Source organism: Equus asinus, chromosome 2 (assembly GCF_041296235.1).
Source record: "Equus asinus isolate D_3611 breed Donkey chromosome 2, EquAss-T2T_v2, whole genome shotgun sequence".
In the NCBI taxonomy this organism is placed as follows: Eukaryota; Metazoa; Chordata; class Mammalia; order Perissodactyla; family Equidae; genus Equus; species Equus asinus.
The window spans coordinates 145660422-145682449 of NC_091791.1; the positions used below are offsets into that span (position 1 = coordinate 145660422).

At 41.5% G+C, this 22028-nt stretch overlaps 1 protein-coding gene across 2 annotated transcripts in view; it reads left to right on the forward strand.

The window, feature by feature from the left end:
- Positions 1-21586, forward strand: part of LEO1 (LEO1 homolog, Paf1/RNA polymerase II complex component) — a 33832-nt gene extending 12246 nt beyond the window's left edge. Inside the window, exons 4-13 of one of the 2 annotated variants that reach the window (XM_044764881.2) lie at positions 1348-1442; positions 2147-2292; positions 3048-3132; positions 5340-5434; positions 6247-6381; positions 7717-7852; positions 9681-9867; positions 15269-15366; positions 19041-19138; positions 21347-21431. In XM_044764881.2, the coding sequence (XP_044620816.1) occupies positions 1348-1442; positions 2147-2292; positions 3048-3132; positions 5340-5434; positions 6247-6381; positions 7717-7852; positions 9681-9867; positions 15269-15366; positions 19041-19138; positions 21347-21419 (1148 nt within the window). In that variant the 3' untranslated portion in view covers positions 21420-21431. Of the gene's footprint in view, positions 1-1347; positions 1443-2146; positions 2293-3047; positions 3133-5339; positions 5435-6246; positions 6382-7716; positions 7853-9680; positions 9868-15268; positions 15367-19040; positions 19139-21346 lie in introns of both variants that reach the window. The other variant, XM_014850518.3, reaches the window with a different exon arrangement.
- The last annotated feature ends 442 nt before the right edge of the window (positions 21587-22028 follow it).

Consider the following 22028-nt stretch of genomic DNA (forward strand, 5'->3'; position numbering starts at 1 on the left):
GACCCTACATTGACACATCATAATCACCCAAAGTTCATAGTTTACCCTACAGTTCACGCTTGGTGGTGTATGTTCTGTGGGTTTGGACAAACGTATAATGATGTATAACCATCATTATGGTATCATACAGAGTAGTTTCACTGCCCTAAAAATCCCCTGTGCTCTGCCTGTTTGTCCCTCCCTCCCCTTTAACCTCTGGCAACCACTGATCTTTTTACTGTTTCCATAGTTTTGCCTTTTTCAGAATGTCATACAGTGGGAATCATGTAGTATGTCACCTTTTCAGATTAGTTTCTTTCACTTGGTAATACGCATTTCAGTTTCCTCCATGTTTTTTCATTGCTTGACAGTTCATTTCGTTTTAGCACTGAATAATATTCCATTGTCTAAATGTACCAGTTTATCCATTCATCTACTGAAGGACATCTTGATTGCTTCCAAGTTTTGGCCATTATGAATAAAACTGCTACAGACATCCATGTGCAGGTTTTTGTGTGCACATAAGTTTGCAACTCCTTTGGGTAGATACCAAGGAGCGCAGTTGCTGGAGTGTCTGGTAAGAGTATGTTTAGTTTTGTAAGAAACCACCAAACTGTCTTCAAAGTGGCTATATCATTTTGTGTTCTCACCAGCAATGATTGAGAATTCCTATTGCTCCACATTTTTGCCAGACTTTCGTGTTGTCAGAGTCTGGATTTCAGCCATTCTAATAGGTTGCCTCTTCTTTTTCAGTGATCTGTCCTCCACCTTGTTTCAGTAACTCACTCTCATAGTTTTATCCTAGACCATGTCACCAATAATTGTAACTCTTCTGTAATCTCAATTTTACGTAGTCCACTTTCTGACCACCCCCCTGTCTTTCTGTTCTCCCCCTCAACTCCCCCACCTTGGTTTATCAGTTTATTACAGATTATTAGGGTTGTTGCGTTGCCTGTATTGAGGTGAAGTTCTGCCTGAGAGGAGGGGGCTGGGTGGACATGGACCTGTAATTTTAAAACTTGAGGGACTGTGTAGAGAATAGGCCTGTACGGGGGGCGTGTGTCTCGCGTTTGAGTGTCTAGACTGTAGGAGGACATTTGGGCTCCTGGGAATAAAGGAGAATGGAAGAACAAGGATGCCGAAAGTGGAGGGAGAAAGAAGTACCTTCTGTGCAGCTCTGCCTTTCACTGGGTTTGTCCCTTCCCTCGCCATAGACACACTAGTCAGATCTTTGAGAGCCAGGCTCAGAACTGTGTCTGGGTGGTTTCCTGGTGCCTGGTCTAGAAACTTGGGGACTATGTTGAAGTGATGACTTTGAAGAACCTGTTATAGGTATTAATACAGTGCATTTTTCCTCCTATGTTGAAGATAACAGTGGAACCATGGATCTATTTGGAGGTGCAGATGATATATCTTCAGGGAGTGATGGAGAAGATAAACCACCTACTCCAGGGCAGCCTGTTGTAAGTAAAATCACCAATGTGAACTGGGCCCTTATTCAAGGCTAAGTAAAACGTTTCTGAGACTCAGGGTCTCTCTCTTATGCTGAGAAGAGGAAGTTGATAAGTGAATTGCAGTATGAAAATACAATGAACAGATGACTTTCTCAGTTATGTAGTGGACTCTTGGTTATGAGGGAGAGTAGAAATAACTGCCCTGGCACCACCATGCCATGGAATACTACTCTGCAATAAAAAGGATGAGCTATTGGTACACACAACAAGTTGGATACAGTTCCAGGGGCTTATGCTGAGTGAGAAAGAGCCAATACTAAAGGTTACATACTGTACAATTCCCCTTATATAACGTTCTTGAAATGGCAAAATTATTTTTTGTGCCAAGAAGTGTGTGCTGCTAATAATCTTCTCTGATTTTAATTGATAGAGTGACTTTATATATTGAAGTGTTGCTTAATTTCACACTTCTGTTGGTGAATATGTGGAAGATAGATTTATCACAAAATCTTATTTTCTTATATTGATGCTTCCAAACTTATCTTGTTTCCTATGAGGGTTTTTGGGAGCTGGGTGGGGAGGAGTGGGGACTGAGGGCTGCTTTAGTCCTAAAGTGGCGTCTCAGTATGCTTCTTGCCTACCTAAGTATGGAAGTTGAGCTAGACCATTTCTAAGGTCCTGTGAAGCTCTAAAATTCCATGATTCTTTTCTAGGATGAAAATGGGTTGCCTCAGGACCAACAGGAGGAGGAGCCAATTCCTGAGACCAGAATAGAAGTAGAAATACCCAAAGTAAACACTGATTTAGGAAACGACTTGTATTTTGTTAAACTGCCCAACTTTCTCAGTGTGGAGCCCAGGTAAGGGGATCAGTTAAAAGTGTTTCTAGATGTGGGTTAGAAATATGTTGAGTATTGGTATTTGTCTTATTTTACATGAGTTGACTAATCACAAAGTAAAAACCTGGTCATGTATCTCTGAAAGAATAAATCAAGCATATCCTGTGATAGAAAAAAGTATGGACTATTGGTAACGGAGACTTTGAATGCTTATAATTGTTTTTAGCAGTTTAATACTTTCTTATGAATTAACAGACATCATAAGTCTGGGTATTTTTGACTATTGCAGCCCTGAAAAAGCTGAAATTGAGTATGGTGAAGTTTGCTAGAGAAACTGCAAATGTCCACTGTAGCAGCCGTTGTGGATCTAGAAAAGCTGATGGTTTGGGACAGTTAAATAGTATTGATGAGTATTATTTGCTAAGAATTGTGAAAGCTCTTGTGCAGTTTAAATTTTTTCCCCGAAGCAAAATGAGCTGGAAAGCTAGAGCTTGTGTGGCTTATTAGTTGGAAGACTTACATAAGAATAAAGAATATTTTGAATATTTAACTTTGCTTGCACTTTATTTCAAGCGATATGTATAAACCCCAAATTTCAAGAAGGTAGAGTAATTTGAATACTTCCTTGAAGTTGAACATGAAGATATTTGACCATTATGATTTTTAATTATGATTTTCTAATATAATGGTGTATATTAATAGAGATGCTATTACATGACAGTAATACTATTCCTTACAAAATATGATTAATAGTTTATTTTAAAAACAATTTGTAGACCTTTTGATCCTCAGTATTATGAAGATGAATTTGAAGATGAAGAAATGCTGGATGAAGAAGGTCGAACCAGGCTAAAATTAAAGGTACCATTCCATATTTCCTTCCTTTCTTTCATAAGATAAAACCTGGGGATACCAACTTGAGACTTGAGCTTTTGAAAATGATTTTTTATGTTTCCTGTTTTATCAACAAATGAATTGTCTGCCTTTTCAGAATATTTTAAGGAAGAAAATATGTAGCTTTTCTCTGTAAAAATGTCAAGTTTTCGATCACTTTTTTCACTGTTACACTTTTTGATGTTTTCAAAAAGTGATTAGCTACTTCCTTCAGAATAGGTAATGCTGTGATTTGCTGTTTAGAACAACTGCCTCCATATTTACTGTGGGTTAAGTTCTAGCAACTTCCTTCAAGAGGAAGTTCCTCAGGCTCTCTGATCTATTGATAAGCAAGTTACATACAAAAGGAGAATTTATTGCGGGTGCCTAACACTTCACTCTGTGGCTCTCTTTGTACTCTTCCATTGCTTTTGTTGACCGTTAGGAGAGAGTTATTTACTCAGTTCCTAGTAATGCATTAGCAGGTATCAGTATATCTGTTACATTTTCAGACCATGTAATACTAGGCTCTAGTGTAGGCATCAAAGTTTAGAAATAAATATCTTACTCTAAAACCTTGTTGCTTAGAGTACAAAATGTTGGTGTATGACAGACTGCTGTCTTTTAAACCCTTGCTGTGTGGTGGAAGATAACCCTGGATTCTTTGTTTCTAGAGTGATGTTCTTGAGACTAAGCTGACCATTCTGACCGTTCTTAAAGGTGGCGTAATTAATTCTTTAGTGAACAATGAACCAGATACAGTTTAGGTGCCTCTGTGAGGTCCTCTGTCTTTAGAAGTGCTTTAATGTGTCTTTCTTCCCTGTAGGGTAAGACCTAGCAGTGCATCCTGTCATAGCATCATTATTATTTGAATCACCTTATATAATAGAAAGCATTTTTCAAAATGGCTTCTCAGTTAATAATGGCCCATATGTTTTTGCCTGTGTTTGTTTAGGTAACCTATTTTGTATGAGAGGGATGGCAGGAATAGTGACAGATTGTTTTGTTTCCTTTATTAAGTGATATTTTAAACATACACAAATACAATGAGAACCGTATAATAAACTCTCATGTACCCATTTCTCACTTCGATAGTTGTCAAGTTGGACAGTCTTGTTTCATCTATATTCCGCACCCCATCTTACCCAGACTATTTTGAAGGAACTCTCAGATGTGACATCATATTTATTAATTCATGAATATTATTGAGTTCTTTAATCAGCTGGCTTCATAATTGTTCGTTTGTTTAAGGAGGCATAAAGAAGAAAAAGGGAAAAACTAGAAGGGAACCATTGGGACCCAATTGCAAAGACCGTTGCAGCTAACAGTAGAAATCTCTGGGAACGGAAGTAGCTGCTTTTGGGATTGATGGTGGAAGACGAGGCATAGGGAAGCAGGGCCTTAGATCTGTCAGTTTTCAAAATGTTTGCTTCTCTTTGTTGCCATCTTAATTCACATTCTCTTTATCCTTGTGAGGGTCTCCCTTTTTAATTCTTCTGTGTCGTTTTAGTGGGTTTCCAGGATGCAGCAGTGATAAACTACATGCATTTAGTGTGCTGTATTTTCCCAGAAGTCCCATTGAGTTTTTAGTTTCAATGACAGTAGTTTTCATTTTAGGAAGCTCTTAAATGGTTTCCAAGTCTGCCTGGTGTTTCCCCCTCATGCAGTTAAAATAAAGGTAGGCTCTCAACCTGCTCTGGCCTGGGGTTTTCATTTTCATAGAGTGCCTTTTTTTCTTTACTCATGTGTGGGGAGCTTCCCTGGCTCCTTAGGCCAGTAGGCAGAGTTTTTGGTTCCACATTTATAGAGTTTTTAGCTCTGTGAGAGAACTCGCTGTATATAGGGCGTCTCAGTTCTAAATTGCTACCTCAAATGGCCTCAAGCATTATCTCCTGTCCTCGTAGCTCTTACTGTGTCTTAAAACATCAGGACTACCACAGGTTTAGCATCTGCTCAAATGCGTTGGCACTTAACTCCCTCTGTGATTCCAGCACTAGGAGTTCAGAAATTCACTTAAGCATATTTTTTTCCTGTTGTTAATTTATCCAACATCTCTAGATAATTAAAACAAGAGAGTTTCAATGTTGTCTGTTTTTCTCTCACTACCTGTGCATGCTTATTCTATGATTATGTGTCTCATGAGGAGAAAAGAAGCATGAACTACAGTGTTCTAAGGCACTTGTGTTTTAACACAGGTAGAAAATACTATAAGATGGAGGATACGCCGGGACGAAGAAGGCAATGAAATTAAAGAAAGCAATGCTCGGATAGTCAAGTGGTCAGATGGAAGGTGAGCCCAGAATGCCTGCAGAGTACTGAACTACCCAGGATGTGGTTGGGAGGGATCGAGTTTTGGAATAAGACCTTATTTGGGGGAGGCCTCTTATCAGAGAATTTCCATTGCTTAGTCCCTGGCATTGCATAGAAAACCTGAGAGGAGTAAACAGATAGTTGAGGGTCATACAGACTGGTGGAAGACGTTAAAGGTAGGCCGAAAATGTGGTCATCCTCTTCGGCTACAGCATAGTAGTTTGGAAAAGTTAGACCAGCTCCCCCGCATTGCGTGCTGCTGACTGTAAGTTGACATGTTAGAAAAACTGCCTTTCACTGGGAAAGTGGTTGAGGCTGAGTAAATGTCGCAGCGTTTTACCTGTAAGCTTACTTTACTCCTAAACGTAAACATACAGCATATTTTACTTCTATATAGGTCATTTTTCACACTGCCATCTTTGTTTTTTTCTTTCCTTCTGAGTTCTCTGTGAGGGGAGAAAGCAGCAGTTGAATCATGTTTTAAGCGATGTAAAATGGTGAGATGAGGGGGCTGGCCCCGTGGCCGAGTGGTTGGGTTCGCGCGCTCCGCTGCAGGCGGCCCAGTGTTTCGTTGGTTCGAATCCTGGGCGCGGACATGGCACCGCTCATCAAACCACGCTGAGGCGGCGTCCCACATGCCACAACTAGAAGGCCCCACAACGAAGAATATACAGCTATGTACTGGGGGGCTTTGGGGAGAAAAAGGAAAAATAAAATCTTTTAAAAAAAATAAATAAAATGGTGAGATGAAAGCTTTGTGAGTTTACTGTGTGAAGTGTTCCTTCTTTTCAGCATGTCTCTGCATTTAGGCAATGAAGTGTTTGATGTTTACAAAGCTCCGCTGCAGGGCGATCACAACCATCTTTTCATAAGACAGGGCACTGGGCTACAGGGACAGGCCGTCTTCAAAACCAAACTCACATTCAGGTAACTCTTCTTATCAACATACTGTTTGTTACAATAAAAGCAGCAAAATATAGATGTTGTCCAAAATGCCTGACTCCTGATTGCTGTAACCTCATGGTACAGTTCGCCAAAGAGCAGGGCCTGGTTCTCAGCTCTGAAGCTTCAAAGGCTATTTTGTCAAGTGCATTGAAAGGTGCTGTTTCACAGGGAACCGGGTCACGCTAACTAGACTTACAGGAGACTGTTATGTAAACCAGAATGTCAGTGTATTAGTTGCAGTGATTACTATTAAGTAGCAAGAGGCCTAGAATGCTTGCTGGTCAGTGTGTCCTTTCTTTTTAGTAAAATTGATCTGGGAGACTAACTGATAACTGGAGGTTGTTGGTGTGCATGCAGTTAGGAAAGGCAGTGAGTTGGTGGGTGTGAAGGCTGTGGTCATCCTGTTTCTGGACCTGCTACATCCAGCACCACTCCAGGGATGTGAATACTCAGGGCAGCTGGCAAGAGCTCCCCTTCTCTAGACCGTGTAGGCACTACACTGAAATGTTTGTATTTCTCTTTTCTTGATTCTAAGCAGACTGTCCTCCTTGAGTAATGCTTAACTTAGAGAGGGCACAATAATCTTGGTTATAACGTAGCTTTTGGAGAATCATAATGGTCAGAAGTGTAGGCTTTGGAATCACGTAGACCTGTATTTGAGTCCCGTTTCCACTTGTATGACCTTATGCAACTTTCTCAACATCTCTTTGCCTCAGTTTCCTAATGTATAAAATGCACCAGTTGTCTCATAGAGTAGCTGTGAAGTCGCAGAGCATATCAAACACAAAGCACAGTGCTTGGCACTCAGTATTCAATGAATGCTCCTGGAACCTATCCATTTGCTGCTTCTAGAAGGTGATTGTGCTTTGTAAAGCCTTTTTTACTCCACTTTCCGTTTTTCACTTTACTCCTAAGATAAGAATATTTCAGTGAGGGGCCAGCCCAGTGGCATAGTGGTTAAAGCCACACTCTGCTTCTGTGGCCCAGGCTTCGCAGGTTTGGATCCCGGGCGTGGACCTATACACTGCTCATCAAACCATGCTGTGGCGGCATCCCACATACAAAAAAAATAGAGGAAGATTGGCATAGATGTTAGCTCGGGGACAATCCTCACCAAAAAATAAATAAATAATATCAGTGGGCCACAGAATGAAGAAAGTTCAGAATCCCCCACCTAGTAAATTCAGTGTAGTGTCCCTGCCTATTTTTTCTAGAGAATAGGAAATGATCACTGGCCTCTTGTTTTTGTGATGTTGATATGACTGGCTCACAGATGTGTCTGATAAACAGTGAGACATTTTTGTTCATTTCCGGCAGACCTCACTCTACAGACAGTGCCACGCATAGAAAGATGACCCTGTCACTTGCAGATAGATGTTCAAAGACACAGAAGATTAGAATCTTACCAATGGCCGGTCGTGATCCTGAATGCCAGCGCACAGAAATGATTAAGGTATGTTGGCAAACCTTTATCCTGCGATTTTTGGTATATTAAGAAGAGTGTTTCCCAAAAGGTTTATTCGTCATCTCTTAATGACCCACCTTTTCTCCTTCCAGCTGGCATAAAGAGAATGAAGCTGCATTGCTTTCCTAATCTTTTGCAAAACAAAGTGATACTACGATTGTCTTAAGGCAGACACAAAGGCTCAGGTTCTCTCCCACCAGGTCCTGAAAGTTCACCGACAAACTGGTGACTGAAAGAATCTGAGCTTTCACAGATAATCCCAAAGATGATTAAATCACCTGTGTCTGGCTTAGAATCCATGTCGAAAATCAGTGGAAATGCTAGAAATTTAGTCTGAAATAACGTGAAAATAGATCAGGAGTTTGATGGGAGACTGCGTAAATGAGAATTGGGCAGAGTAGCTTGTGGTCTTTTAAGGTCAGTTTTCTCACGTTCTGCCTGGTAGGTTTTCAAATTTGACACCACTGTCAGGCACAAATTCAATTCTGGGGCATTGTCCCTAAATGATGGAGTGTGTGCTTGTATCGATACCATTGGCCTTTTGTGCCGCACTTGCTGGGAGAAGCTCAATGCAGTGGTATTGTCTCCTTCCCTCTCCTCTCCGTCCTCTCTGATCCCTGCTAGATCTTGGCACTTCTCTGTCTGCTTTGCGTGTTTTCCTTCCTTAGTGCGTCCGGGCACAGGGAGGCAAGACACTCTGCTTGCTTCAGGCCCTTTCTTGCTGCTCCCAGTGCTGGCTCTGCTGACGGTTTGGCCTGGGCCCCTGCTTTTCCTCCTGCTTGTGTGTTGTTCACGGAGGCAGGTTCACTAATCCACATTCGGTGCCATGCCTAACCCAGGCTGTGGAGGGACTTTGGCTTCGGACTCTGACTTCTTACTCCATTGCCCCACCTTTTCTCCTCAAGCTCGGGGAGCTGGGGGCACCTGCAGCCTCCGGTCTCAGCATTATTGGAAGAGCCTCTGGGCCACCTTTGGAGGTCCCCAAACCCTCATCCACTTCCCTAGCTTCTGTGGAAACGCACCAACTATCAGCCAGTTTGTTCTTAATCACTGTCCTACTGACAGTGGTGTTTACTCTATGCTCAGTACAACCACATACTGCTTAATGAAACAGTTTGCTGCACAGAACGTCTAGCAGCAGAATGAGAGTCGTGTGTAGTAATACGGAGCAATTAAAGGAGGAGTTCAAAGAAATGCCAGAATGTCCCTGACCCCGCAAATCCTGCCTCTGCCTTGTGAACCCCAACGTGTGGAATGCCAGGCAAATGGAAGGGAATGAGGCTCTGCTTTGGGGCTCAGGGACCCTCCCTGACCAGCACATCCCCCTCCTGTTGTCAGGAGCCATGGGGTGCTCTCTGGATCGCGGGGCCCAGATAGGAACATCTGGGCACCATGGAAGTTTGGTGGAGCCTGGGCAAGTCAGGTGTTATCCCGGGAGAGAACAGAAACGGCCTCCCTCAGGCGTCCGCTGGGCGTGGTTGGCCTTCCTCAGGCTGGTCACTGCTCTCTGGGCTCTGAGTGGCCGCACGGCATTCACTGCAGCTCTGGAGGCCGGGCCTGGGCCTGTTCTGATGGGCGGTGAGTGGGAGGGAGCCTCTGCCGCTTCACCTGTGTGTTGCCTTCACACTTTGGAACTAAACAAGACCGTCACTGCGTGTGGTACCAGGCGTGGAGTGGAGAGAAGTGGGCTCTGAAGACAGGAAATAGGTGGTGTCCTGGGCCAGGTGTTTACGTGTTCTTGCTGGGAAAAGTAGGTGCACGTGGGCGCTAAACTAGTTCACTTGTGAAGTTAAATAGTTTATCTGCTTCTTTACAGAAAGAAGAAGAACGTTTGAGAGCTTCTATTCGTAGGGAATCTCAGCAGCGCCGAATGAGAGAGAAACAGCACCAGCGGGGGCTGAGTGCCAGTTACCTAGAACCTGACCGGTACGATGAGGAGGAGGAAGGCGAGGAGTCCATCAGCTTGGCTGCCATTAAAAACCGATACAAAGGGGGCATTCGAGGTGAGTTTGTGCAGAAATTAACTTTCATCATTTCAGGGTTCAGGAATCTAGCTCTGCAGCCTGCCTACTCTGGCCCAGTGCCCAGTCGCTGGATGTTTTATTTTTAAGGAATCATTGTTAATGAGTGATACCTTTCAAGGTCTGGTGAGCTAATTATTGCAGAATTCTTCCAGGTGAGTCTGAGAGGGTAGAAACTGCTATTATTCCCACTTTCAGACTTGTCCCTTGAGCTTCTGCTTTCTGGTTTGAAAGTCTGCCAATTATATTTGGAACTTTTCTCAACTTTTTTTATTACTAATTGGGAATCAAGAAGTTGAATTTTTCAGAGACTACGTGGTGTTTCCTTTCACAGTTCTTCCATGCGTGTTCTTTCACAAGCACGGTCGGCTGTCCCTATCTGTGGCTTTCACATCTGCAGATACGGAGGCTGGCCGTATTCACTGTACTCTGACATTTTATATAAGGGACTCGAGTGTCTGTGGATTTTGGTATCTGCAGGGGTTTCTGGAACCAATCGTCTGCAGATACTGAGGGCGACATAGTTTATATTGGTTAACATTTGTTTAGCACACACTGAATCCCAGGCAAGCGCTCACATACTTTACATACATCCTATTTGATCCTCGTAACAACTTATGCCCAGTTACTATTATTGTCTTTTCCCTTTTTTTAAGTAAACATTTTTTTAATTATTGAGTTCATAATAGTTGACATCAATGTGAGATTTCAGTTGTACATTATTTCTTGACTGTCACCACATAAGTACACCCCTTCACCCCCTGTGCCCACCCCCAACACCTTTCCCTGTTAACCAATGAACTGTTTTCTTTGTCCATGTATTTGTTTATATTCCACAAATGAGTGAAATCATCTGGTGTTTGTCTTTCTTAGACGGGCTTATTTTGCTTAGCATAATTCCCTCTAGGTCCTTCCATGTTATTGCAAATGGGATGATTTTTGTCTTTTTTATGGCTAAGTAGTATTCCATTGTGTGTGTGTGTATATATATATATATATATACACCACATCTTCTTTATCCAGTCATTGGTTGATGGACACTTGGGTTGCTTCCACGTCTTGGCTATTGTGAGTAGTGCTGCAGTGATCATAGGGGTGCATGTTACTTTGGATTGTTGATTTCACATTGTTTGGGTAGATACTCAGTAGTGGGATAGCTGGGTCATATGGTATTTCTATTTTTAGTTTTTTGAGGAATCTTCATACTGTTTTCCATAGTGACTGCACCAGTTTGCTTTCCCACCAGCAGTATATGAGGGTTTCCTTCTCTCCACACCCTCTCCAACATTTGTTATTTTTAGTCTTAGTGATTGTAGCCATTTTAAGAGGTGTAAGGTGATATCTTAGTGTGGTTTTGATTTGCATTTCCCTGATGATTAGTGATGTTGAACATCTTTTCATGTGTTTATTGGTCATCTGTATATCTTCTTTTTTTTGAGGAAGATTAGCCCTGAGCTAATATGTGCTGCCAGTCCTCCTCTTTTTGCTGAGGAAGACTGGCCATGAACTATCATCCGTGCCCATCTTCCTCTACTTTATATGTGGGACACCTGCCACAGCGTGACTTGCCAAGCAGTGCCATGTCCACACCCGGGATCCAAACTGGTGAATCCCGGGCCAGCCCTTGTATATCTTCTTTGGGAAAATGTCTGTTCATATCCTCTGCCCATTTTTTGATCAGGTTGTTTGTTTTTTTATTGTTCAGTTGTCTGAGTTCCTTGTATATTGTGGAGATTAACCCCTTGTCAGATATATGATTTGCAAATATTTCCTCTGAATTGGTGGGTTGTCTCTTTGTTTTAATTTTAGTTTCTTTTGCCTTGCAGAAGCTCTTTAGTCTGATGAATTCCTACTTGTTTATTTTTTCTTTTGTTTCCCTTGTCTGAGAGGACATGGTATTTGAAAAGATCCTTTTTAGTTTGGTGTCAAAGAGTGTACTGCCAATACTATCTTCCAGGAGTTTTACAGTTTCAGGACGTATCTTCAAGTCTTTGATCCATTTTGAGTTTATTTTTGTGTATGGCATGAGATAGTGGTCTACCTTCATTCTTTTGCATGTGGCTGTCCAGTTTTCCCAACACCATTTACTGAAGAGACTATCTTTTCTCCATTGTATGTTCTTGGCACCTTTGTCGAAGATTAGCTGTCTGTAGATGTGTGATTTTATTTCTGGGCTTTCTGTTCCATGAATCTGTGTGCCTGTTTTTGTACCAGTACCATGCCATTTTGATCACTGTGGCTTTGTAGTATATTTTGAGGTCAGGGATTGTGATGCCTCCACCTTTGTTCTTTTTTCTCAGGATTGCCTTAGCAATTTGGGGTCTTTGGTTTCCCTATGTGAATTTTAGTATTCTTTACTCTGTTTCCATGAAGAATGTCATTGGGATTCTGATTGGGATTGCATTGAATCTGTAGATTGCTTTGGGTAGTTTGGACATTTTAACTATGTTTATTCTTCCAATCCATGAGCAAGGAATCGCTTTCCATCTCTTTATGTCATTATCAATTTCTCTCAGTAATATCTTATAGTTTTCATTTTATAAATCCTTCACCTCCTTGGTTAAATTTATTCCTAGGTACTTTATTCTTTTACTTGCGATTGTAAATGGAATTGTAGTCTTGAGTTCTCTTTCTGTAAGTTCATTATTAGAGTATAGTAAAGCAGCTGATTTCTGTAAGTTGATTCTGTACCCTGCAACTTTACTGTAATTGTTAATTATTTCTATTAGTTTTCCAATGGATTTTTGAGGTTTTTCTGTTCATGAGATCATGACATCTGCAAACAGCGAGAGTTTCATTTCTTCACTCCCTATTTGGATTCCTTTTATTCCTTTCTCTTGCCTAATTGCTCTGGCCAAAACCTCAAGTACTATGTTGAATAAGAGTGGTGATGGGGCCGGCCCGGTTGTGCAGTGGTTAAATGCACGCATTCCGCTTTGGTGGCCCGGGGTTCACTGGTTTGGATCCCGGGTGTGGACATGGCACCACTTGGCAAGCCATGCTGTGGTAGGCATCCCATGTATAAAGTAGAGGAAGATGGGCATGGATGTTAGCTCAGGGCCAGTCTTCCTCAAAAAAAAAAAAAGAGTGATGATATTCGGCATCCTTGTCTTGTTCCTGTTCTGAGAGGGATGGTGTTCAGTTTTTGCCCATTAAGTATGATGTTGGCTGTGGGTTTGTCACATATGGCCTTTATTATGTTGAGGTCATTTCCTTCCATCCCCATTTTGTTAAGAGTTTTTATTTAAAATGGCTGTTGGATCTTCTCAAATGCTTTCTCTGCATCTATTGAGATGATCATGTGGTTTTTATTCCTCAATTTGTTGATGTGGTGTATCACGTTGATTGATTTGCAGATGTCAAAGCATCCCTGCGTCCCTGGTATGGAACCCACTTGTTCACGATGGGGTCCTTTTTTTTTTAATTGAGGTATAATTGACATATAACATTATATAAGTTTCAGATATACAATATAATGATTCGTTGTTTGTATTTATTGCAAAATGATCACCACAATAAGTCTAGTTAACTTCTTTCACTAGATGTAGTTACAAAGTTTTTTTCTTGCGATGGGAACTTTTAAGATATACTCTTTTAGCAACCTTCAAATATGCACTGGAGTATTGTTGACTATAGTCACCATGGTGTACATTACATGACCGTGACTAATTTAATTTATAATCGGAAGTTTGTACCTTTTGACCCCCTTCACCCATCCCCCGCACCACCCAGCCTCTGGCAGCCACCAGTCTGTTCTCTGTGTCTGTGAGCTTGGTTTTTGTTGTTGTTGCTGTTGTTTTCCTTTTTTTTTTTAGATTCTGTGTATAAGTGAGATCACACAGTATTTGTCTTTCTCTGTCTGACTTATTGCACTTAGCATAATGCCCTCAAGGTCCGTTTTTGTCTTGTTCTTATTGAGGAAATGGAGACTTTGAGAGGTTGAGTAACTTGCCCAAAGACACATAGTTGTTAGGTGGACAGTTCTTGAACCAAGGTCATTGCCTTCTGAGGCGTCTGTCTCAGCCACAAGACTGCGAGCAGAGCTTTCCCCACAGCTGGCAGCAAGGTGACGTGCTGAGAAGCAGACCGAACCTGAAGACGGAAGACCTGGGCTGGACTCTTGATCCTGCCGCTGTGATGTCAGCTCCGCCGCTTCTTGGTGGGATGATTTGGAAAGTTACAGTACCTCCCTCTGTCACCTCATCAGGAGAAAAACAGTACTAGTTACCAGATGAGGTGGTTGTGAGAACCGAATGATATAATACAAATGAAGCACTTCACCCAGCAGCTGGCCCATGGCAAGGACTAAATAAATGTTACCTGAAACTGTTGTTATTGTTCTTACCACTCACCAGCTCAGGCACGTGACTTCCCTCTCGGAATATCATGTTCCCATCTGTGAAAGGAGGCTGTAACCCTCCCCACGTGAGCTCTGACAGAGCTTTGGGCATCGCTGTACAATGCAAGGTATACCTTAGGTGACCATGCATCCTAGTTTTGTCCCTGTTGAGTGATAAATTTGAAGAACACCCACATTTCGCCTTCTCTGACGCTCCTGTGAAACACTCCTCCTTTCCTGCAGTGACTGCATTTGTTGTGGTGAGCTGGTGTTACACTCTTCCTACCTACCTATCATTTATTTGGGACAGAGACCTTTTATTTTTTTGTTAGCTTTAATTTCCCACAGAAAAATGAATTGTGGGGAAAAAACACATAAAAGCTAAAAAAAAAAATTGAGGCTACTTTTAGGGAAAGAGTTATATATTCAGTTCACCACAGATGAAAAAGCTGACAGACAGGTTCATCAGCGTTCAGTTCTGTCCAGCAGTCAGATGGGCAGGGAGTGGGGAGAAGGGGACAGCTCTGCGTTCTGAGGCGACGGGCTGGGTCTCAAGTCAGCTGCTCTTATTCCACCCTGAGGGTCACCTGGGCTGGGGCATCAGAGCAGATTGTCACTGTCTACATCTCCCCTTGAAATGTCCCCCTGGCAACAAATGGTCTTTACAGGACTGGGAAACCACCTCTTGGTTTTAACTTCAACGCTCATCTTGGAATTAACTGTTACCCCCAGAAAGAATGACTCTGGCTTTCATAGCTTATTTTGGAAGGGTACTGGTGTCTGTCTCTTTAGTCACCTTGCACACAAACCTTTTTAATATTTAAAAGTGGTCAGATGAACCATTCCTGTATTTTGAGAGAGTAAATAATTCATTTCAACATATCTAAACTTACGTTTATCTTTAAATCAGGAAACCTTTATTGCTTGTTTCCTTTGGGAAAGATATACAGAAAGAACTAGAGATATTCATCAGAAGAAAAATCCAGGAATGAATAGATCACTGTCTCTGAAATTCACTCATAAATCTTATTCCTTTGCTTTCAGAGGAGCGAGCCAGAATCTATTCGTCAGACAGCGATGAGGGATCAGAAGAAGATAAGGCTCAAAGATTACTCAAAGCAAAGAAACTCACCAGTGATGAGGTAAAACCAAATTTATTCAGTTCTTGGGGTTTACCCTGTACCCATCAGTCAACTCCTGGAATGCAGAGGAGCTCACAGCCCAGGAGCACTGACAGATGTCTGCACACTTCACTGAAACTCAGTGAGATAAATGCAGTAACAGGATGAGGAGTGGCCCCGAGGAGGATCTGATACCTCTGCTCAGATGGGTGTTGGAAAGCTGCTCAGAGAAGGAGACCTCTTGCTGAGTGTTGAAAAAGGATGTTAGCTTGCAGGGCACAGCAGCCAGGGTGGACATTCCAGGTGGATGGAAAGGCCTTTGAGAAAAGACTCATGACCCTGAGATACTGAGGCTCGGCTGGAGAACTAGAAATAATTCAGTGTGGGTAGATCAGAGGGTGTAGTCTTTTTTCTTTTTGTTTATTTTCAATATATTTTTTAAATTACGGAAATAATTCTTATGGTAGGAAAACCTGTTTTCTTTTTATTTAGATGAAATAGTTTTTGAAATAGCGTTGAATAATTTAATAAATTAAAAATAAATGTATCTATTATTGAAATAATAAAATTATTTCAAAGTAATTTTAAAATATTTTAACATTTTTAACAGTATCATTTTCAAATTACAGTAGTATAGGTGCTGAGAATAAGGGGTTTTTTGGAGATATATAATTGACATATAACATATTAGTTTCAGGTGTACAACCTAATGATTTGGTTGATGTATGTGTATATTGCCAAGTGATCACCCCAATATGTCTAGTTAATATCCATCTTCACACATAGTTTTAAATTTTTTTTCTTGTGATGAGAACTTTTAAGATTTGTGCTCGTAGCAACTTTGAAATATACAATACAGTATTATTAACTATAGTCACCATGCTGTACATTACATCCCCACAACTTACTTATTTTATTTAAGTCTTTTTAGATCTTTTTTAATCTTTTGTGTTCTTAAATTTCACTTTGGTATCTATTTTGTATTTTAATTTTCTGATTGGGATTTATTAGATTCCTGAATCTGTAGGTTGGTATCTTTCATCAATTCTGAAAACTTCTCAGCCATCAGTTCTTCAGATATTACTTCTGTACCATGCTGTCTCTCCTTTCTTTGTGAAACTCTGATTAGATGCATGTTACTCCTTTTCACTCTATCGTCCATGACTCTCAAACTCTCTTTCATATTTTCGTCTCTCTGTATTCTGGGATATTTCTCCAGATCCTTCTACTTCACTGCTTCTTTCTTCAGCTGTGTCTAATATGTTGTTAATCTCTTTCATTGAGTTTTTACTTTAGTTGTTTCAGTTTTCATCTCTAGAGGTTTAATTTCTTTTTCAAATTGGCCATTTAAAAATTTTTTTAGTTTTAGTTTCTTTTTCAAATTGGTCATTTTTAAAAGTCCTGCTACTAACTCATATTTTCAATTTCTCCTTTTGTGTCTTTAAATCTTTAAAATCTACATATATGGTCTTTTATGTCTGATAGTTCCAATGTCTGAAATCTTTACATGTGTAATTTTACTGCCTGTTACTTCTGCTGGCTCTGTTTCGTGATGACTTCTCTATGTGTTCTGTGATTAAATGATTGATTTACTTAGCTCAGATCAATGGGAATTTTTGAGGCCTAGATTAATGGGTTCCTCCAAAAGTGATTTATATTTGCCTCTGCCAGGTGCCTTGGGCATCAGCCGCCTGGGACCAATTTAAATTATATTCTTGGAATAAAGTCTTTTTAGATTACCTGCAAGTATGAGTTCTGACTTGTGGTTATGGATTTTCCTAGAATTTTTATTTTTGTTTTTAATCCCCTGCCAATTAGTTCTCATGTTTGAGGTTAGAAAATATGCTTGCAGTCATTTAGAACAGGTGTTGGCAAATTACATCCCACTGACCTAATTGGGCCTGCCACCTGTTTTTTCAAATAGAGTTTTATTGGAACCCACCCATACTTATTCATTTACCTGTTCTCTACGAATGTCTTCCTGCTACAGTGGCAGAGTTGAGTAGTTGCAGCAGGAATCATGTCTTACAAAGTCAGAGACATTTACTATCTGGCCCTTTACCAAAAAAGTTTGCTGACCCCTGCCTCAGAGAAATGGACCTGGACTCATTTCTGGTTCACCTTTGTACGAAAGACATAGTCTTTTGGGATTTACTATTAATCTGCTCCTCTTGGCCTTTAGTCTCCTGGCCTCAGCACCCTGCAAAGCATAAAAACCAAGGCTCACGTTCACATGGTTTGGCAAATGTCTTCAAGGGGAAAACCTGCTTTAGTGCTCTACTTATCTCTGGGTTCTTGCTTTCTCTTAATTTTTGGCCTCTGATTATACCTTATTTTCTTGCCATTATGTTGATTTGTTAATATTTTCCCATCACAGTTAACTATTTTCAGTTATTATTCAAAGGATCGTTCTGCCATATTGCGGAAAATAGATATTGTGTTTCCATTGTCCGTGACTTTAACGCACTTTGATCACATTGGCCTTCTATGAACTATGAGCTTCTGGGAGGTCTCTTCTCACGTGAAGCAGAATTTTGTGCTTGTGTTATTGTTTCTTAATCACAGCATTTAATAGTTCCCAGTCATTCTTGGAAGTGGCGTGCTATGGAAGATAACTGGACAGAAATTGGTAAATTATTCTGCAACATATTTGTTTCACATTAGATAGGAAACGTCTTAATGATGCGTTTACAGTGTGTTGAACCGTTGGCAAATGGGAATCCCCATGTAAGCAGATGCTATTTTATTTCTTGGCAAGCAGAAACTGTGAATGAAATTGAGAAATGCCATGGGACTAATGTTTATTCCTAGTATTCTCAGAAATGTGAATACTTATTAAATGTGATCCATCAAATAGCCTTCTTCTAGGCTGAGCAATTGCAAACCTGTGACTGCCTGACTTAAATATACCTCTTGTGAATTCCTCCTAACACTCAAATACTCCCTGTTAGGTCTTCCTGTACCCTTCTCTTCCCCTTTCATGACAACAAAGGTTTTGCTCCCAGCCCCTGCCACTGCCTCCTCCTATTCCCTCAGTGCAAGTCTGGCCGTGGGTTACAGTGGGATAGAGGAGGGAAGGGTCATTCTTGCTCTAGGTCCCTCTCCTCATCTGCACACTAACCCACCCCAGTGCCGCGAGTTACAATGGAATAGAGGAGGGAAGGGTCATTCTTGCTCTGGGTCCCTCTCCTCATCTGCACACTAACCCACCCCAGTGCCGCGAGCCTGGGTCTGCCTCTGAGACACAGGGGAGTTTTCAGACCCTAAGTTCCCATACGAGAGAACTACCGCCATCATCACCAGAACATTCCCTTATGTGGGTGAAAGCGTACAAGTCTGGATTAGAATGAACTGGATTATTGAATCTTGGGACTACCCTTTACCACTTATATGGCCTTAAGCAAGTCATCTCACGTTTCTGAGTCTGTTTCCTTGTCTCTTCAATGGGATTTATCCTTGCGGCCTCGTGAAGTTGTTGTATTATAGTAAATAACAGATATGAAAGTGGGAGAGTAAATAACAGAAATGACACGGCAACATGTAGTAACTGAAGAGGAGATGCTAATTTCCCTTTCCTAACAGGGTCTAAGTTACAAAAAGGAGAAAAACAGAGCTCTTCATCCTTCCTTATTTTTGTAAGCAGTAAAAACTTGAGAAAACCTGAATTGCTTCAGAGGTAGAAAAATGGGTAGGAGGAGAGTCTGTGGAAAAGGGAAAAACCCAGGTGGAAAGAAACAAGACAATGGAAAGGAAGGGCGTCGTGGTCCATCCTCAGCTTTCTTAGAAGAAAGAGGTGACCTGCTGAGAAGGATTGCTTAGAATGTGGTGCCCGGGGGTCTGGTTCCTCTCCGTGTCTCTTTCCTCTCCCAGCTCTCCCTCCTAGAACCTCCATACCCCCCTTGGCAGCCCTGCCTCGCCTGTTAGAGTCCCTTCCCTCTGTTTACGGAGCCACAGCACCTTGGACCCAGGATAGTCCCAGCGTCCCCTCCACTGTGGGGGTTCCCGTGCTTGGGATTCTGAATATACTTCCCTAGAAGCCTTACATTCTTGGTGTTGGTCTCTTATACTTTGACACCCTTATTTATGTATGTTCTTAGGTATATTTTGGGTTAAATAAACTCTGGAAGCTGGTTTATTATTATGGAAAAAAATGAGTTTTACAATTAGTCTTAAAAATAAATTGTTGGAAGACAACTTCTTCATAACTGTGGGCTGCCTGTTTCTGTATCATAGGGACCTCTATTCGTGGTTATGTTAGCTTTATTTTAGTCTAATATGGATGTTTGTGTCATTCGTTGCATTTATACATGGTACAGGGATTTATTCCAGCTAAATTCAGTAAGGCAGAATTTCACAGAACAAGGTTTCCTGGAGGATGCCACTCGCCTTCTGCATCGTAGGGGTGGCTGGCCTGCGGGCCTTGGCTGTGCTTACCTGTAGCTGCTGGGGAAGTCAGTCCTGGCAGGATTTCCAAAGCGGGATTCTGGAGTGTCCTACCCCAGATAGTGGATTAGGCTTGATGCTGTTTAGACTTCTTTGGGAGAGCCGTGACCATGTCCTGGCTCCTGGGCCCTGTCCAGGGCCATGCAGGACAAGCTGTACCACTTTTTAGAAGTACCATGCCAGTTCTTCTTTTATTCACTTAAACTTGAACTTATTAAAGAATTTTAGAGCTGAATAGACCATACACACTGTGGTTTACTTGGGCAGGGTTGCCGCAAACAGGCTTGCATGTAAAGTGTTTAAGATAAGAACTTTCAATTGAAAATAAGTGGAAAAAAAAGACAAGTGGTAGAACTGAATATGCTGTTTGCCGTTGCTGATGTGGGGTTGGGAGAGAGGAATAGCTGGGTCTGCTGCCTCCGGCTGGAAAGTAGAAAGGAGGGCTGGTCACACCTGGGGGCAGGATGCCTCTCCCGGTATCACTGTCTGAGTAAGTTAGGAGGGCTTCTGAGTCTCTTCCTGTGGATTCATAACTTCCCCTTTGAGTTCTCCTATAGCGCTTCAGATCCGCAGGGCTGCATTTGGGATAATAAGGCAGGAGACAAGTGGGAGATGGTATCATACTCCTCAGAGGGCCAGACATAGGACCACCAGAAACAGTGGGTATGCCCGCCTGTATTCTACGTCCAGAAGCATTCTCTGGTCATGGCAGCAAGATGCCTGGCCCTCCCCAACCTCAACCCTCCAACTCTTTGTTCAGCCTGTTTAATTTTTGCTGAGGAGTTAAGGCAGTTCTGGAGTGTCATATTTGGAATCAGTTCATTTTAAACAACATTTGATATCATTTAGATACTGATATGTTCAAATTCTATCTGTAAAAATTGTTTTTAGATAACTTCCTGAATTGTTTGTTTCTATTAGAACATCATACAACATGATTTTAAACTGGAAACTTGCGTAGGGAAGGCCTTTAAATTCTTCAAATATTTTTCTGAAAACCTTTGTGATGTGAGTTTTCAGTACGTCCAAAACAAGAAATCTTTATTTTAAAAAATTGAGTCTTTAAAATACTGAATTTTAGGTAATGAAGAGGTGAAATGCTGAGAAAGCAGAGAAAAAAGTTTAAGTAATTACCTGATCCTGGTATCACTGTTCCACAGGACAAGTGGTTAAACAGGCAAACTTCTTTGGCAGAGCCCTGGCCCTTCCCAGGGCAAAGTCCGTTTCCAGTTTCCCACCTGCCCGTCTCCCTGTCCAACGGCTTTCCTCTGAGAGACTGGGTCAGCACTGCCGGGCTCTCCCCTGCAGTCCTGAGGTTGGGTTCTGTAGTTAGTTGTAATTACTCTGTATAGTTGTCATTTTTGAATGCCTCTAGTACTTGTAGATTTGGAAACTAGCCATGACCTTGACAACTGGTTTTATTCATCTGGTGAATGTTCTTATTAAAACAGTTATCTTATTTGGGGTCTTCTGAGGGTCATTCAGCTCAGAGCTACTTTTGATAAACCTGAGAAATATTCTCTATTGACTTAGATTTTTAAAAATTTTGTCTGTTTAGGAAGGTGAGCCTTCTGGAAAGAGAAAAGCAGAAGATGACGATAAAGCAAATAAAAAGCATAAGAAGTATGTGATCAGTGATGAAGAAGAAGAAGATGATGATTGAAGTATAAAATGAAGTGAAAACATTTTATATATTTTATTGTACAGTTTGTTTTATAAATATGTAAACATGAGTTATTTTGATTGAAATGAATTGATTTGCTTTTGTGTAATTTTAATTGTAATAAAAAAATTTAAAAAGCAAGTCTCTGTTCAAGAAATTGATTTTTCCCAAAGCAGGTTGATTTTGTTAACGTTTTACACTGAGTCTCAGGCTTTTAGGGAGCTCCTGTTGCTCTGCCATACCCCCTTCCTCCCCTCCCCCACAAGGAAGCTGCCTGCTCAGGGCCAGGTGGGGCGAGGGAGGCAGTCTTCTAAGGAGCGGAATTTAAAGGGGCCCAAAAAAGCCTCTGTAATGGTGTTAGTTTGCTGGGGCTGCTGTAACAAAAGTACCACAAACCGGGTGACTGAAAACCACAGAAATGTATTCTCTCACAGTTCTGGAGCCTGGAAGTCTTACATCAAGGAGTTGACAGGGCCAGGCTCCCTCTGAAGGCTCCAGGGAAAAATCCTCCCTGCCTCGTCTTGGCTTCTGGGGGCTGCTGGCTGTCCTTGGCTTGTGGCAGCCCAACTCCAACCTC